The sequence below is a fragment of the Panthera uncia genome, assembly GCF_023721935.1.
Source record: "Panthera uncia isolate 11264 chromosome A1 unlocalized genomic scaffold, Puncia_PCG_1.0 HiC_scaffold_17, whole genome shotgun sequence".
In the NCBI taxonomy this organism is placed as follows: Eukaryota; Metazoa; Chordata; class Mammalia; order Carnivora; family Felidae; genus Panthera; species Panthera uncia.
The window spans coordinates 117736628-117752503 of record NW_026057577.1 but is presented as its reverse complement, the minus strand read 5'-3'; the positions used below and the strand labels follow the sequence as shown (position 1 = coordinate 117752503).

The following is a 15876-nucleotide window of genomic DNA, read 5'->3' as shown; positions in this document are numbered from 1 at the left end:
TGCACCTTGCAGCTCTGTGGTCATGTGCTTGACACTTGGCCAGTCCACATGCCAGACGGTTTGCTCTAGAGGTTGTGATGCTCTCCACACCTGGCCAGTAACAGTCACACCTAGTATATTTGCACTTGGAGATCTCGAGAAAAAGAGATTTGCGGTTTCAGAGTTGGAAGGATGGAAATCGGTGGCAAGCAGTAAGTAGCCCAGCAAAAAAAGCCAGTCTGAGGTAAGAGGAAATGAGTGCCTGTGAGGAGGCAGAGCTTAGTTGCCTCATATCCCAGTTCCAGTGGAACTCAGACTTGTCCTTTTCTTTCCAGTACGCTTCCAAAATACTCCTCTTTTTTCCCTACTGCTTTAAGTTGGAAAAGTTCTGTCAAGTGAAATAGACAAGAATTCTTATTCAACGTGGTATTTGTTTGCATGTAAATGGGTTACTTCTAATGCACGAGGTATTGTAAGTATTTCATGGTTTCCTACAGTTAACTTTTTTAAGCAAAGTTTGGAACAGCTAATGCCTTCACTGATAAGGAAAGGGTAAATTTTATTTTTGCTGAATAATCATAAATCCTGAAGGAACAATGTCCAAATTATTGGAACTGTGCAGTATTAATGCTGACCAATTTAGATAGTGTCCATAACTTTTCTTGGATCCTGGACACACCTTGCATAATTATATGCTTTTCTGTCTCTACTTCTCAATTCAAATTCATTGGCCTATTCTCTCCCCTTGAAATCAGATTTTGCAGCCTCCTGGCTTTCCTCCAAAAGTCTTTCATTGTTTCACAAGCCATCCTTGTTTTCAATTCATCCTTCTTTATCCACTGTGTAAATTAGGTGGACCTGAATACTTAGGAAAAATCCAAAGCATTTGGTTGTTATTAGAGTAAGGATAGCTGACTCACACATGTAAAACATTAAAGAAAACTTACAAACGTTTGAGTGATGTTTTTCTTTTGTTGTTGTTTGGGACTGTGGGGCATTTAACCACATCCTGCCATGCATAGAACACTAGAGCCTCTCTTTCTATTCCCAGGTATAGTTAGGTATAGGCTAATAAAACAAACAAGGACAATATTTCTGTTTTCCTTTCCCAGCATTTTTATTGATTTACTTAAATGTAACATACTATACACTGTTCAGCCTTTTGGGAGGTAGGAGGAGGAAGGGATTCTATACTTTATGAGGAGTCTTCTCCGAACCAACACTCAGATGGGGACATACATTTGTGGCTGACACGCTTTGACATCATGGCCAGGGGCCACACTTCCCACAGAGGCTGAGCTCCCCAAATCATGATGATTTCTTTTTAACATATTCCGAACTGGAACTGCTTTTTCTTCAGTAGCACAATCCAGCTGCAGAGGGGACCAGAATTCTGTCTCAATTATCAAGCAAAGATGCCATTTTTAAATGCAGGAGAATCTCCTTACTCCTTACCATACTGTTTCTGTTCTTGTGTGTGTGTGTGTGTGTGTGTGTGTGTGTGTGTGTGTGTGTGTTGGGGGGGAGGTGAGGGATATGTTTTCTATTTTTGGCTTCTGCAAGCTTTGATACATTTTGCTAGAAGCTGTTTTAGTGTTTCGAGTGCAATAATGATGCCTGTTTACACATAGTCTCCTTGGTAATCTAAATGGCTATGTGGAATACGAATCCAGTTTGTGCCCTGTTTGCTGTTAGTGTAGTCATCTAATACTGTATTTGTCTTACCAAACGTTTAATTTTGGTTTTGGGTGGTCCGTGTTCATGTGTCAGGTGCAATTATTATTTTAAAATAAAAGAACAAAGATAATCTAGTTCTGATAGCAATACATTGCATTACAACTCTCAGACTCAGTTACCAATTATATTTTAACATACAGATTCCAACCACAAAAATTAAACATTTTTAGAATCTGATTTGTCAAGAAGCAAGTTGGAAGCCAAATGCTCTGAAATGCAACTTTAGCCATAAGCCAAAACACTCTGCCTCAAATGCATATCTTTTGAAATTCCAACTTTTTTAAGGAATGAAAAAAATAAAGACCTGTAATGGAATAACTTTATGGGAAAATGTCTTAATGAAACTAATTCTTAAGTAACAGATTAACTGGAAGTGCTGGTTAAGTATCGACACAATGAAGTTATAAGAGAGGATCACAAAACACCAGCCTTTCTAGAGGTTAAACTTTAGTACAAAGACATTTAGTGAGTCTTTCCCTTGTACCAAAATACTGTGTCTGAACAATAAAAATAAACAGACCTTTTCAAAACAAGAAATATGAAGATAAAACCGCAGCATCAATATAATCTTATAGTTATGATTTAAAGTATTTAAAACAAATAGTATTTTTCTACACTTTTCTTTTAAAATCACTACAGACACTGCAAATAAGGCTTATGTGTTTATTTAGTGGAATACAATGTGACGATGACTGGTATATTCCTATGTATTGTTTTCTATGCCTGCTCTAACAAAATGAATTTTGATACGGTTACATTATGGAATCTTCCAAAGCTCGTTAAATTTACAGAAAATAAGTTTTATTTGGTTTTGTAATGACTAGGCCATATAGCTGGAACAGGTTTCCGTATGTGATTAGACATATACCAGGATATATTTGCTCAGTTTAAGCCCCTGGAAGGGTTGCACTTCAAATTCCTTGATAATTCCTTTGGGGGAGATGTGCTATGTGGGACTTACAAAGGGTTCTTATATATGCAGACAGCCTCTTCATCACTTACTACTGTGAGACATGGCAAAAAATCATTAGCAAATAATGAGGCTAGGCTACTAAAATTTACTTCACAATTTTCCTTCTTTTTGTATTGGAGACCCATGGATATACTGAGAGAAAAGAATCTGGCGTTCTGGTCTATTTTTTATGAAAGGAAGCCTTAGGAGTGATAGCTCTTTCTAAATGATGGCAGATATGTCTCATCAAGCCATGCCCCAGCACTGTCATATTTACTGTTGATTCTTCTTGTTGCAGAAGTGATATTAAGTTAACTGATACTACATGGGGCTCTCACCCTCCTTCCCTAGCTCCTCTCCTAGTCTTAAGTGTTTGCCAAGTTTTAAAAACACTTTGTCATGAACATGCATGGGGTGTGCTGAAGAAAAAGAAAAGGTAAATCAGAGGGCAGCTGCTGTGGATACTCTTTAAAACCCCAAAAGATATTTAACATCCTATTAAATAAATAACTTAGAAGGAAATAGAAAGGGATGAAGGCAGAATGCACAAGCATACCATACTATTTGTTTTGTTAGAACAGTTTTACGCTAACATGTTTACATTTTTAAATCTTATCCAATTCTTCCGTGACGCCACGCCCAAAGCTCCTTTGGTTGTGCATATGATATGACCCAAGTGCTTTCCAGTAAATGCTTGCGTGTCCTACTGCTCATTGAATCACTAGGCTTGAATGAGCAATGAAAGTTTTTGATACGAGTTCGTATTCCATAAATAACTTTCCCGAAGATCATTCAACAGATTGTTCCATGTCCTTTAAGTTCTATCTCAGAGGTTCAAAAACAAGAACATAAACAAAAACGTAACCAAAAACCCAGCCACAGTGTTGTTCACTTAGGAATAACTTCCATCCCATTTAATCTGCCTATTATCTCGATTATAAGGCATGACACAGAACTAATTAAAAGAACATCATATGTCAGCAGTGAGTACAAAACCTTCAAAGACTTCCTTTCTTGCAAGCAGGCAGACATCTGCAATGTGTCTTTGCCTTTTGAGCTACTGTCTTCATGAAGAATACCGACTAGTTCTGGCGAAAGGGCTGTTAGTTCTGCTGTATCCACAAACATTCCTTCCTCTATGAGTGGACCACCATTGGAAGAAAATGAGCTGAGGTGTTTTTCCTTCGTGTTTTCTGTCCTCTCCTGGGAGCTCCTTTTCCATTCAGTGCCACATACATTTGCCTCCCATTGTGCTGCCAGTTAAAGGATGCATACGTATTGTATCCGTTTTCCTCTATCCTCTCCTTCAGCTTACAGTCATTGTTAAATTCTTTCTGCAAGTGAAAAATAGAATCTTTTATTTCTGTGATGATGATACTTCATTCCATTTGACACAAACCATCCGGAGAACTCCAGTTCAAGAGCTTTCTTTGCTGTTACCATTTGTACCTAAGTTGTGCACTTAAGGCACATTATCAACAACAGAAGAGTAAAACTCAACCACAAAGCAGATTCTGTGTTTGAAGGCTCATGATTCATTTTAATTGATCATCATAAACATATTAGGGTCCCTTTACAAAGCTAGTGTGTTTTGAATATGACATGGTTTAAGTGCCTAGAATGATTGTCAAGAGCAAAGATTCTACTGGTGGTATTTGTGAAGAGCCAATGACAAACAATAGTGTTACAATCCTGTTTTCAGAGTAAGGACCATGGGGTCTCATCGGAAAAATAGAATTACAGAAAAACCTGTGTTTCTCAAGTTTGCAGACTTTGCCTGTAAATCCATAATAAATACATCCACGTTGGTAAGAAAACAGATCTTATAGGAAAATCATAATAGATCTAGATAATCAAGAGGCCAGGGAGGGGTGGAGGGATGCCTTCCTTTCTTAAAAATACTAGATTTCTCCATAACCTGGAATTTTAACAGATTTTACTCTGAGCTCTAGGAATGATTGAAAATTAGGACATGAAATGCCTTGCTTTGTGAATTACCATATCAAAGAAATTGCAAACATGGTGACTGATCACTGTGTATATTGTATAAACCTGAGACTTTGACCCTCAGAAATTCCACTCAGTTGTCACAGTCCTTTGGCTTTGTTACAGGTGACCATGTGTTTTTAAGGGGTCTTTGGGACAAGAATTGATTTTCCTTCATTCCATAGATCCAGTGTCTCACTCCGGAGTTACTGATGTAGAGGAGGTACCTCACTAATCTCAAAACTCTGGCTTTGGAAATGTCCCTCTTCCCTTACACCCACACTAAAGCAGGTAAGAAGCTCAAGAATTGGAGCTTTTGCTCTTCTGGTTCTACCTTTCCCAATTCAAGCCAAGGGTATTATAGGTATCTTTCGTTGGCCTCTACTGGGCAGTTCAAACAGTTTTTCTCACCTCGGGATTAAAAAAAAAAGTTACTAAATTCTCAACTCCTGAATGTGTGTATGTTTAAATATTCAGGTTTCTGTGAACTAGATCCTAATTTTGAACATTATCAGAGCCATCACAAACAGGTATATATTATGTTCATGTTTCTAGTTTAAGCTTTGTTTCCTGGAATTTATTTATCCAATGTGCTTCTCTTCTATAAAGTAATATTGAAGTGTAACATTCAAATGGTTCATTTGGTTGAAAGTAAGAGGAAAATTGGTAAATTATTTAAGGTAAATATTTTAATGTGACAAAAATTCTGCATTAGAAAGGAATTTAAGTCCTTCCTATGTTTTTTTCCCCATTTATTCATCTTAGTTTGTCTAAAGCTATGTGGCTTTCAAAGCAGAGATGATTTTTTAACATAGTTATATTCATTCTAATAAAGGGGGCGCAGTTTAGAGACTGTGGGAGGACTGAGGTTTTTGGGATGACTTTATTTTTTTATTTTTATTTTTTAAAGTATATTTATTCCTTTTGAGAGAGACAGAGACAGTGCAAGTCGGGGAGGGGCAGAGAGAGATGGAGAGACAGAGAATCCGAAGCAGGCTTCATGCCATCATCGCAGAGCCCAACGCGGGGCTCAAACCCATGAAGCTGCGAAATCATGACCTGAGCCGAAATCAAGAGTTGGATGCACTTAGCTGACTGAACCACCCAGGTGCCCCGAGATGACTTCATATTCACAACAGAGCTGTATATAGAAAAGAGCAGTGGATGTGTAGTTATTTTGTCTCCCCAATATAAATTTATAGAGCAATGTCTCTTAAAGTGAGGTATACCTGTGGCAGACTCCTAATCTCAAGTGTTTTTTAATATTTACACTTTAGCTCAAATATATCAGAATCTCTGGAGGAGGGACCTAGGAATCTATGTGTTTATAGCATTTAGGCGAATCATCAGTATTAAAGTTAAAAAAAAAAAAAGGCTAGGCTAGAGCAAGATCTCAAAAGTAGGGTTTTGGTAGTTTAGAGAAAGGTTTTAAACTTCCTCAGGATGCCTCATAAATTTCTTTGGTCCTTAAATCAGGCTGGATGAGAGCCTGTTTTATTTAAACACCATTTTCTAGTTAACCTAATTCTGTCAGTCATGTGGAAACCAAGAATACCATAGATGCATTATTCGGAGAAGGAATAATGAGAATATGAGAGAGACATACATTTCCCAAAAGGGAACAGAGGAAAATATTCAATACAGAATAGAATAAAGAGCTGGTTTAGCTAATCACTCTGAGTGTTGGCCTAATATTTTCAAGACGGTTTCTGGCATCAGTGGAGATCACCTGAAAACAGATGACAAGAATTTATAAGCATTGCCACTGATACACAGAATTATATTAGGTATGTCCTCATGACTTTTGATGGCATACCCTTCGGTGCGAAATTCCTAGTCCTAGTCCACCCTGAGAGGGACATTCAGTTGGAGTAGATTTTTCCTTTAATTTGAAGCCATCATATTTTACTCTTCCTGGTGGTAATGCAAAATTGCAAACCAAATGCACTGTGGTTAGAAAATGGACTTTCTGAAATGGGCTGAAAGTGGAGAGTACAGCCTACGATGGGATGAGCTGCTAGGAGAGGTGGTTAGGTTTAGGCGTTGATGACTTTGTGCTCTGGATGGACTGCGTGCTGAGGGTATAGTGCAGGACAAGGCAGACCCTGCCCAATTAAAGTTTACAATAAATTGGGGGAAGATAGTAAACACGAAACACAGTAATGAGAGATTTTTCCGATGAATCCCATTGCAGATAAGTAAAAGGGGGTGCTATGCTAGAAAGTGGGCGTCTACTTTAGATACAGAGATGGGACAAAATAATTCACACATCTTAGAGTTCAAGAAGCATCATAGGCACAGTACATGAGCTGTGTTGGGACAGAAGAAAAAAGTGGGGAAATGAGAGAAGTAGTAAATGTTTTGATGACACTGTTCATTTAAGAATTATCCATTTCTTGAGGGGCCTGGGTGGTTCAGTCGGTTAAGTGTCTGACTCTTGATTTCAGCTAGGTCATGATCTCACGGTTTGTGGGATTGAGCCCTGCACCAGGCTCTGCACTGGGAGTGGAATCTGCTTGAGATTCTCTCTCTCTCCCTCTTCCTTTTCCCGTCCTCTGCTTGTCTGCTTGTGCTCTCTCTCTCTTTCTCTCTCTCTCAAAAGAAAGGAAGGAAGGAAGGAAGGAAGGAAGGAAAGAAAAGAAAGAAAGAAAAGAAAAATAAATGCAAATTCCTAGAACTTACCACAGCTTTAGCGTATCAAAAAATCTAGAAATGTGATTTAATCTTCCCGGTGATTGTGATGCATACTGAAGTTTGGGACCTGCTGGCTGTAGGCAGCCACTACCATCATCCTTATGCTAATCAACAAAATAAGGTTATTTACACATTTTGAAGTCATAGGCCTTAATACTTGCTATGAAACACCAGAGATATAGGTACTCAAAGCATTGGCTGGATTCCAGCTCCATCACTGAATTAATGATTGTCACCCACATAAATAAAAATCTGGAGTTGATTGAACGGCACACAAATGGTAAATTTCTTAATCTGTCTCCCCGTCTCATATTTTAAAAGAATACAAAATACCAGCTCTAAAACACAGTATATGATTTCCTCCTTAATTTAAGATCTTTGTTTTCAATGATTCTTCTCCAAGTTGTCTGCAGCACCCGTGCCAATCTGACCAGATGCTTCCGTGAGAGTCTGACCCTTTAACAGTTCAGAGCATAGACTGACGAATGCCAGTAACAGCTTGTGTGGTAGACTGATGGGTGAACAACAGAGGAAATTACAGAGTTGCAAGAGCCGCTTTGCCAGCCCTTGAAACTCTGGTGACCAGCCCACTGTGGCTCTATTTACTAGCAATAGAATGATAACAAAGCTCTTCAATGTCTGAGGGAAACATTCCAAAACTCTGGTAATGATTTACTACAGCGGACTTGGAAAATTAAAGCAGAATACTTACTGAGCCATAGAGTTTCCCCTTCTTGTTCATGGCTAAATAATAGTTGCTGTTAATGGCTTTGACGGCAACAACTCCGATTTCCACTGAAGTTATCTCCAGGATACCTAAACCATACAATGGAAAAAACAAACACACAAAAAACAACAATAGCTAAACTTAAAGAGTCGCATAAATTTAGGTGAAAGAAAGAAAATCAGAAGACCTACTGAGTTTTAATTTCTGATCATTCTAAAATTAGTAGATTTAAAAAACTGGGGAAAAAAAACCCCAAACCTCTTTCAATGTGCCTAAAAACCCAGGAGTTATATTGAAAAAATAGTAAGTCTTTAAAAGAATTCCCCTATTTTTATTCTGAGCATATAAGGAAAAATGTTGTTTTAATTAAAATACTTCCTTTGCTAACTCTACATTTTCAACCCCATAAATATTGAAACAACTCTATCGTAGCCTAGATTTCACAAAAAACTTATCAGAACACACATCTGTACTATGGTATTAAATTAAATCCATAGCATATGTCAATAATATGTCAGATTTACCTCAATCTGTAAAAACAGTGGTAAACTATTTCTCTGTTGTAGGATACTCAGATAAACTAAATCTCTTGGCTACATTTAACTGATAAATTCAGTTTGGGAAAATGTGTTGACATTCTGAGATACAGAAAGACTGATCCCAACATCCACATTATCTGTAAAATAGCAAAATTACTACTCTGAGTTGGGAGAATATCCAGTATTCATCAGCATTTTTAAAGGCTTTTCCCCCCCTAAAAAGAATGGAAAGCTGAGGGTTTTTGTAACTGATAGACAAGAGAACTTTTCTCCTCATACACATATTTTGGTTGGTGCATCTAAAGGTAATTTTCTCTGAAAAGTATGTAGGTAACTAAAGGGAGAGCATTTGATATTTTACCCCAAACCTATTTTAGGTTAAGAAACCCTCAGGTGCTAAGACTACTTCTTATTCTAGAACTCGGAAAAGCTTTCTCAGGTGAATAGCAAAGGCTTCTGGATCCAGAGTGTCTGGGTTTGAATCTGGCTTTACATGTACTGGTGAATGACCACAGGAGAAGTCACTGAACCGCTTGTGTTTACATTTCATTTGTAAAATGGGCAACACGATAGTACCTCCTTCCTAGTCGTGTTGTGAGGAATAAATGAGCTGGTACGTATAAAATAATTAGAACTTGCCTGCAGCTAGAGCTTTAGTGCCTCCTTAAATATTATTAAAGAAAATAAATTTCCTCTCCCATTTAATAGATTTTGGAACTCCTCCCTCACCCAACTGTGTAAATCCTGGACAGAACATACAAATTCCCATTGGCTTAGCCCATAAAATCTGAAAGGTGATTATACGTTATCATTTATTATGTATCAACTGTCATAAGAAATGCCATTCTAAATGTGCTCAACAAATTGGATGTTTATACATATACCTTCCCGTAGGGAAAGAGTGGCTTGTTCTTAAGACATGAATACCTTCTTTCCTCCTCATCCGTCCTACGTGGACCAGCCATGTGGAGGCCAATAGAAATGTTTGAGTTCCCCCACTGCAAAGTTGACAAAACCAGAGAGCTAGACTACATGCCATGAATGAATCATTCTTTCCATGTATCTTGTAGGAAGCCTCTGACCTAACACAACACACTCCCTCAATAGTAGGGTGAAATAAATCTCAGTTGGCAAGCTCAAACCAAGGATAGGTTACAAAGGGTGAAGGAGACCGTATCTGTATTTTTAGTATCCTGTTTCCTTATGCAGCTAGTTGCCCTCAAGGTACAAACAAATACACTCAGTTATTTGCATATTTTAAAATATTTTCTTATAGTTTATTTCTTTAATTCTCACAACACTCCTCTAAGATGGGCATTGCCCTTAATTACAGATGAAACAAACCAGAGGATATGAGATTATATAACTGATACAAGATGATGAGGTGACACAGGTCAATAATGATGGATCCAATACCTAAGCTCTGGCTTTCAAACTATTTCTCTCCATCTCTGACTACTTGTCTCTCCATCATATCTCCCCTCTCTTTCCCATTGTCTCAAGGGAATCCTGTTGGAAAGCCATCTGACAAAATGACTCATCAAGATAATAGTCTTTAATAGGCATGCCACAGAGGAAAATGTCTAAGTATCAGGGAAGGGAATCTAATATATTTTATGTCACAAGCAGAAGATACAGAGTGAGGCAGGAGGTTGAATTCTGGGGCAAAATATTTAGGCCAGTATTTACTTTGCCTGAGAAACAGGTAAGCACTGTCAGTAAATTGCAAGATGTTCCCTATATATGCTTTTGTAACTAGAAATTGTTAGAATGAAAGATTGAAGCAAAGAGTAAAGCAGGATTTTTGAAGGTGAACAAGATGTAGTGGGGTTAATCTATAGTAACAGACTGAGTTGACAAAAGGAGAAACGTGAGACAAATGTTACCAAATCCTTGACCAATCACTTCTGAGCATGCACTGGACAATGATATATCATATTTAGCTTGGAAACCCCTGGGTTTTTCTGCTTTGCACAAAATAGAATCTCGATATTGAAAGAATCCATTCAGTCAATGAACCATTTTCCCCACTCTGTAACCAGTTAAGACTGGCGTGAAAAGGTTCACTATGCTTCAAAATACAAAGTGGGAAGAACTAGATGATTTAAGGGTCTTTCAAATTCTGAAAAAGAACTTTTATGGTATAACATATGCCAGCAAATTATAATCTGATAATTTTGTGGTAATGAACAATGACTGTCTTTACTATAAACATCTGTTAATACGAAAGTGACTTTCTGAGGGGCTCAAGTCTAGAGGACTTATCCATTTTTCATAAAAAATCTCTCCAGTGTTCTGTGTTCTTTGGTGAGAATGATCAAGTCTTCCAATAAAAAGTATTTTTGCAGGGCGCCTGGGTGGCTCAGTCAGTTAAGCATCAGACTTTGGCTCAGGTCATGATCTCATGGTTCACGGGTCTGAGCCCTGCGTTGGGCTCTGTGCTGACAGCTCAGGGCCTGGATCCTTCTTCGGATTCTGTGTCTCCCTCTCTCTGTGCCCCTCCCCTGCTCATACTCTGTCTCTCTGTCTCTCTCTCAAAAATAAATAAACACTAAAAAGAAAAAAAAAGAAAATTTAAAAAAAAAGTATTTTTGCAAAGGAGAACCAGAATTTTGCTTTATGGTTGTTAGACTAATAACTTAGTGTATTTTGGTTCAAAATTCAATGCCAATTAAAGGATGACCTCCTAAGGGAAAGTGAAAGACATACAAATTTTTCTGTATTTCTTACAACTTATATGAGCATACAATTATCTCAAAAGTTATAAAGTACTGTTTTGTTACTCAAAGAAACTAACACCTAAAAATTATATCATCGATGAAAGGGAACACAAATTATATTTCCCATTCATATATGTCAGCTGTTTTTTTAAATTTAAAGACATATTCTTGTAGTGAAATTTGTTGTAACAGCATCAGTTTTGATGTCTCTTAAAAGATGAATATCCCAAGTGGTTTTCTAAATCTGTTTAAGAGCTTTGGGACAGTTTAATTCAGACACATAGGAAGACCTATGAGGAGAAGGGCACTCTTGTAGGAAATGGGAACATAAAATCAAATGAATCAATCAAAATCTAAAACCCCTCCTCCTCAATCAAAATCTGTGCTCTACTGGGAGTAAAAGACAAATACACAGAGAATTACAATAAAACATATTAAGTGATAGTGAGAGCTAAGATGGAAGACAAAAGAGGCAAAAATAAACGTGGCTCATATTGGCTGTGGCTCCAAGGCAGACTTCCTCTTTGGAGATGAGACTTGAACTGAGTTTTGAAGGTTGCACAAGAGGCATTCAGGGGAAAGGTGGGAAGACATGAACAAAAGCATTAAGGTGAAAACAGTATGGTGTTTTCCAGAAAAATCATAAGTTTGATTTACCAACTAGAGAACAAGGAGCAAGGCAGAAAGTCATAAGAAGTGAGATTAGGGAGTTAATAAGGCTCAAGGTATCAACCATGCTGTATTCTGGAAAATAGGAAGTATTTTATATAAAAATATATTACTTAAAAACCATATTAGAAAAAGCCAGTATTTGGCAAATTCAAATTCATGTAAGTAAATAGTAGCAATCTGTAAAGTATATTTTGAATTATACTTAAAATCCTACATGATGAAGTTTGATTATTGACATTACAAGTGATTGTGACATAAATCAGCTCCTGTTTATGAGCAGATTCTACCAAAGAATGGAACATCACCATAGTAATGGGGAGGATTTTGCAAACTGATGAAGTCCAAATGGAAATAACCTAGAAGTCACAATTTTCATGTAAATCATCTTTTCTTTTAACTTGCCAAGGCATGAGTTATGTTTTGATGAATCATTGGGTAGTTAATCTGAGGAGGGCCATTCACAAGTTTCTCTTCCAGTTTATGCTTTTCATCCTTCTCCAGAAGAGAAGCATCTGACTGATTTTCTCCCCAGCAATCAGGTTGGACCAAGAATACTTCTCTTTTGGGGCTATTAGAATAAACAAGCTATTGGCCATCATGGTAACTTTCTCCTTAAACATTTTTTTAAAGTAAGAGGCAACTTTAAAAAATAGGAGAAAGTAAAAAGCAAGTAAAACTTTAATAAAATTGGTACAGACAAGGGGAAAACTAGATATAAAAATAAATGCAAAATTCCATTATTCTCTCCTAAATAAACAGAACATGAATATATAAAGGAATCCTAGAGATTATCTGAGTAAATTAATTTGGCTAATACCTATTAAGCAACACTGTAGGATTTATGTTATCTCTTACTATGGAGGAGGCAAAGACAAGACACAGTCTTTACCATCAAGGAGTTTTAAAACTGGGTAGAATAAGGACACAAATAATTAATTACAATACAAGGAAAATGTTTTAAGTGCTATATGAGAGAGAAAATACATTGTCATGATTTTAAATAATAAAATGTTGTCCTGAAGAAGATGGTTGATGTTTTGGGTGAATCTTTCAGGGATAGGATTTTAGTAGGTAAGAATTTGAAAAGTTGAGGAGAATAATATGCATGGAGAAAAGTGAATGAGTAAAGAAAGGCATGGGGGAGGGAGAGGGATTCAGTGTGTATTTGAGCTATGGTTGACTCTACCAATTGTACTTTGTAGGGACCACTCTTGATACAAGTATAGATTGTATTTTATTGAGTAGCAGTGGTGCTCTCCTGGGTGAAGAATGTACTTTTGAAAAACTTTGTTGTGAAACTTGGAAGCAGCTCCATAAATGTCAGAGCCTCACGAATCCAAAATCTGTCACATCTGTTATTTCGCTCCGAACATTTTACTCAAAATTATAATGTTTGATAGTTTTAGACAATGTACTGAAACATATTATAATTAGTATAGTGTAGTAAACAAATCCTAACTTCTCTAAACTAAATCTCTTTCTCATGATTGTTGTCAAGTGTCCCAAATAATATAATATAATATAATATAATATAATATAATATAATATAATATATCCTAATTATAATTTCTAATTATATACTAATATAAAAAGGCCTGTACTCCTGACTCTGACTTTCTGGAGTTGTTATCACATTTACACTATACACCTCAGAGATTGTGTGGCCATACCCTAGAGTATGGGGCTAAATGGCTCCATCTGCGGACTTGAGAATCACCTGTGAGTCGTATCTCCGTAATGTATCTTTCTCAAAGAACCATAGAAATCGCAATGATGTTCATTTTTTTTTTTTTAATAGGAACAGGGCATACATACATGGTTCATAATATGAGCTCAATATATTTTTATTGAATGAATCATAATGAATCAATGAGTGGGCAGTCCAGCAACTAGCTGAATAAAGGAAAACTCAGCATTCATTAAATACAGAATTTTTTTCTTTCGATAGTATAGTAAAATTTGTAAATCCTTGAGATAAATTAATAACTCTACATCCAAATAAAATGAAAATGAAAGTAAAAGGAAATGCCAAAATGTGTATACTTCAAAGGAAAAGTCAGTGGATTGCAAAATATAAATATTTGTTACTTATAGGCAATTATTACAAATCTGAAACTCCTTTAAACTTTCTTAATATATGTATGGCTCCTCAACTATTCATTATTAAAATTGTGAGAAAAGGGGTGTCAGACATGGATCAGAAAGGCTATCTAGAGCATGAGGTCTCAAGGCAGCTTTCCTGGTTAAGAAAAGCACCGGTTGGGGTAAGTTGAATTGGAAGAGAGTAATAGTATAAAAATCAAGAACTAATACAGAATGACTGTCTTGTATCATATACTTTTTATATTCATATCTCAGTCTCACAAAACGTATCAGCTAAGCATTATTTTCTGTACATGTTGAAATTGGGCCTTGGAGAAATTCAATCAATTGGTGAACACACACCCACCTGGGGTAGGGTAGGTTCAATGTTTGGATCCAAGGCCCATTCTCTTTCCACTAAATCAGGTTTTGTTGAATAAAGTTAAAAATAGCAAAATAAAAAAGGCAGTAATAAAGACTGTTTTATCTGTTTTGAATACTTTTCTCCATATTCTAGCAGACACTTGATTTTTAGATTTCAAAAGGTATTTTAGAGACACATACCGATTAGTTAACACAAAGAGATTAATTTTTATATAGATTAATTTTCTAGGTAATTAAAGTTTTATAGCTTTTTAGACTTCATTAAAAAATAATTTGGCACCTTCATCTTCAAGTTCATTCACTTTTTTGTTCATATATGGAGATTACTAATCAAAATGTAATATTTTTCTTGATGACATTATCTCTAATGACTTTCTCTGCTGTGAAAGTAGGATGCTCTAAGGGGCTTATGAGTACCTCCATTAAAATAAGCTGATAAATTAATATGAGGTCTGGTTAGAATTGAGTCAAAATTATGAGCAGGTTTTGATGGTGTTTTTTTTTTCTGAGTACAGGATATGAGGTTTTGTGTAGAAATCCTAGAATCTCTTTTTGATACATTCTTTCTTACATTCCAGAGAGTGAAGTTCTACACAAATGTGCAAAATTCTGGGGAAACATGATAATATTTAGGCTTATATTTAGAACAAATTATGTTAGTTTCATCTTTTATATTTATGATAAAACAAATATAATTTTCTTATGTTATAAAAATTGTGATAATTTGCAAACAATCTAATGGGGTATAATTTTGCTTCATAATTACCAAGGTTGCAAAAATTATACAGCAATTATTATTTCAGCTGGTAGTTCATTTACACTCTTTAATGTCTTGAAAACATGATTCCACTCATGGTTTTTGACAGTGAAATGCTACTTTACATCTAGGAAGTCCAATAGATTCTAGGCTCATAAGATTATGTCCAGAAAAAATACATAGCAGTTTTCAAAGCTAAATAGTTTCCATTGTAATAATTAAAAATATTTCAAATAATGTTTTCATTTCTCTTTAATGTGAAAGTTAAATTAATTGAAACCTCAACACATTATGTAACTGCTGCTCTCACAGAGCACAGAGGATCTTCCCTGAACACTTTGCAAAGAGACTTGACCACACTTAAGCCTGCCTTCCACCTGCAATAGGCTCTGTCCCTAAAGGTGACCTCAGGTCCTATGCTGAGTCTTTACTTAAGAAAACACAATTCTATCCAGCTTTAAATCATACATTGTCCAAACCTACCTTCCCAAACTATTTTCAGTGATTCTCTACTTATTCCCTTCCATAATTTTTCACTTCCATGTAGACTCTTCTCTTTTTTCTCACCTCCTCCAGTCTCATAATCCTTTGTTCTCCCTTAGAACCTCATTCATCTTTGGCTTAGTTGGAGTTGAGCTCAGTTAATA

At 36.3% G+C, this 15876-nt stretch overlaps 1 protein-coding gene across 1 annotated transcript in view; it reads right to left on the bottom strand.

Moving 5' to 3' along the window:
* Positions 1–967: 967 nt before the first annotated feature.
* FGF10 (fibroblast growth factor 10) overlaps positions 968–15876 on the bottom strand; it is an 83257-nt gene continuing 68348 nt past the window's right edge. The window contains exons 2-3 of the mRNA XM_049648099.1: positions 8061–8164; positions 968–4002 (exon numbers count right to left, since the gene is read on the bottom strand). Of these exons, the coding sequence (XP_049504056.1) occupies positions 3805–4002; positions 8061–8164 (302 nt within the window). The 3' untranslated portion in view covers positions 968–3804. The remainder of the gene's footprint in view (positions 4003–8060; positions 8165–15876) is intronic.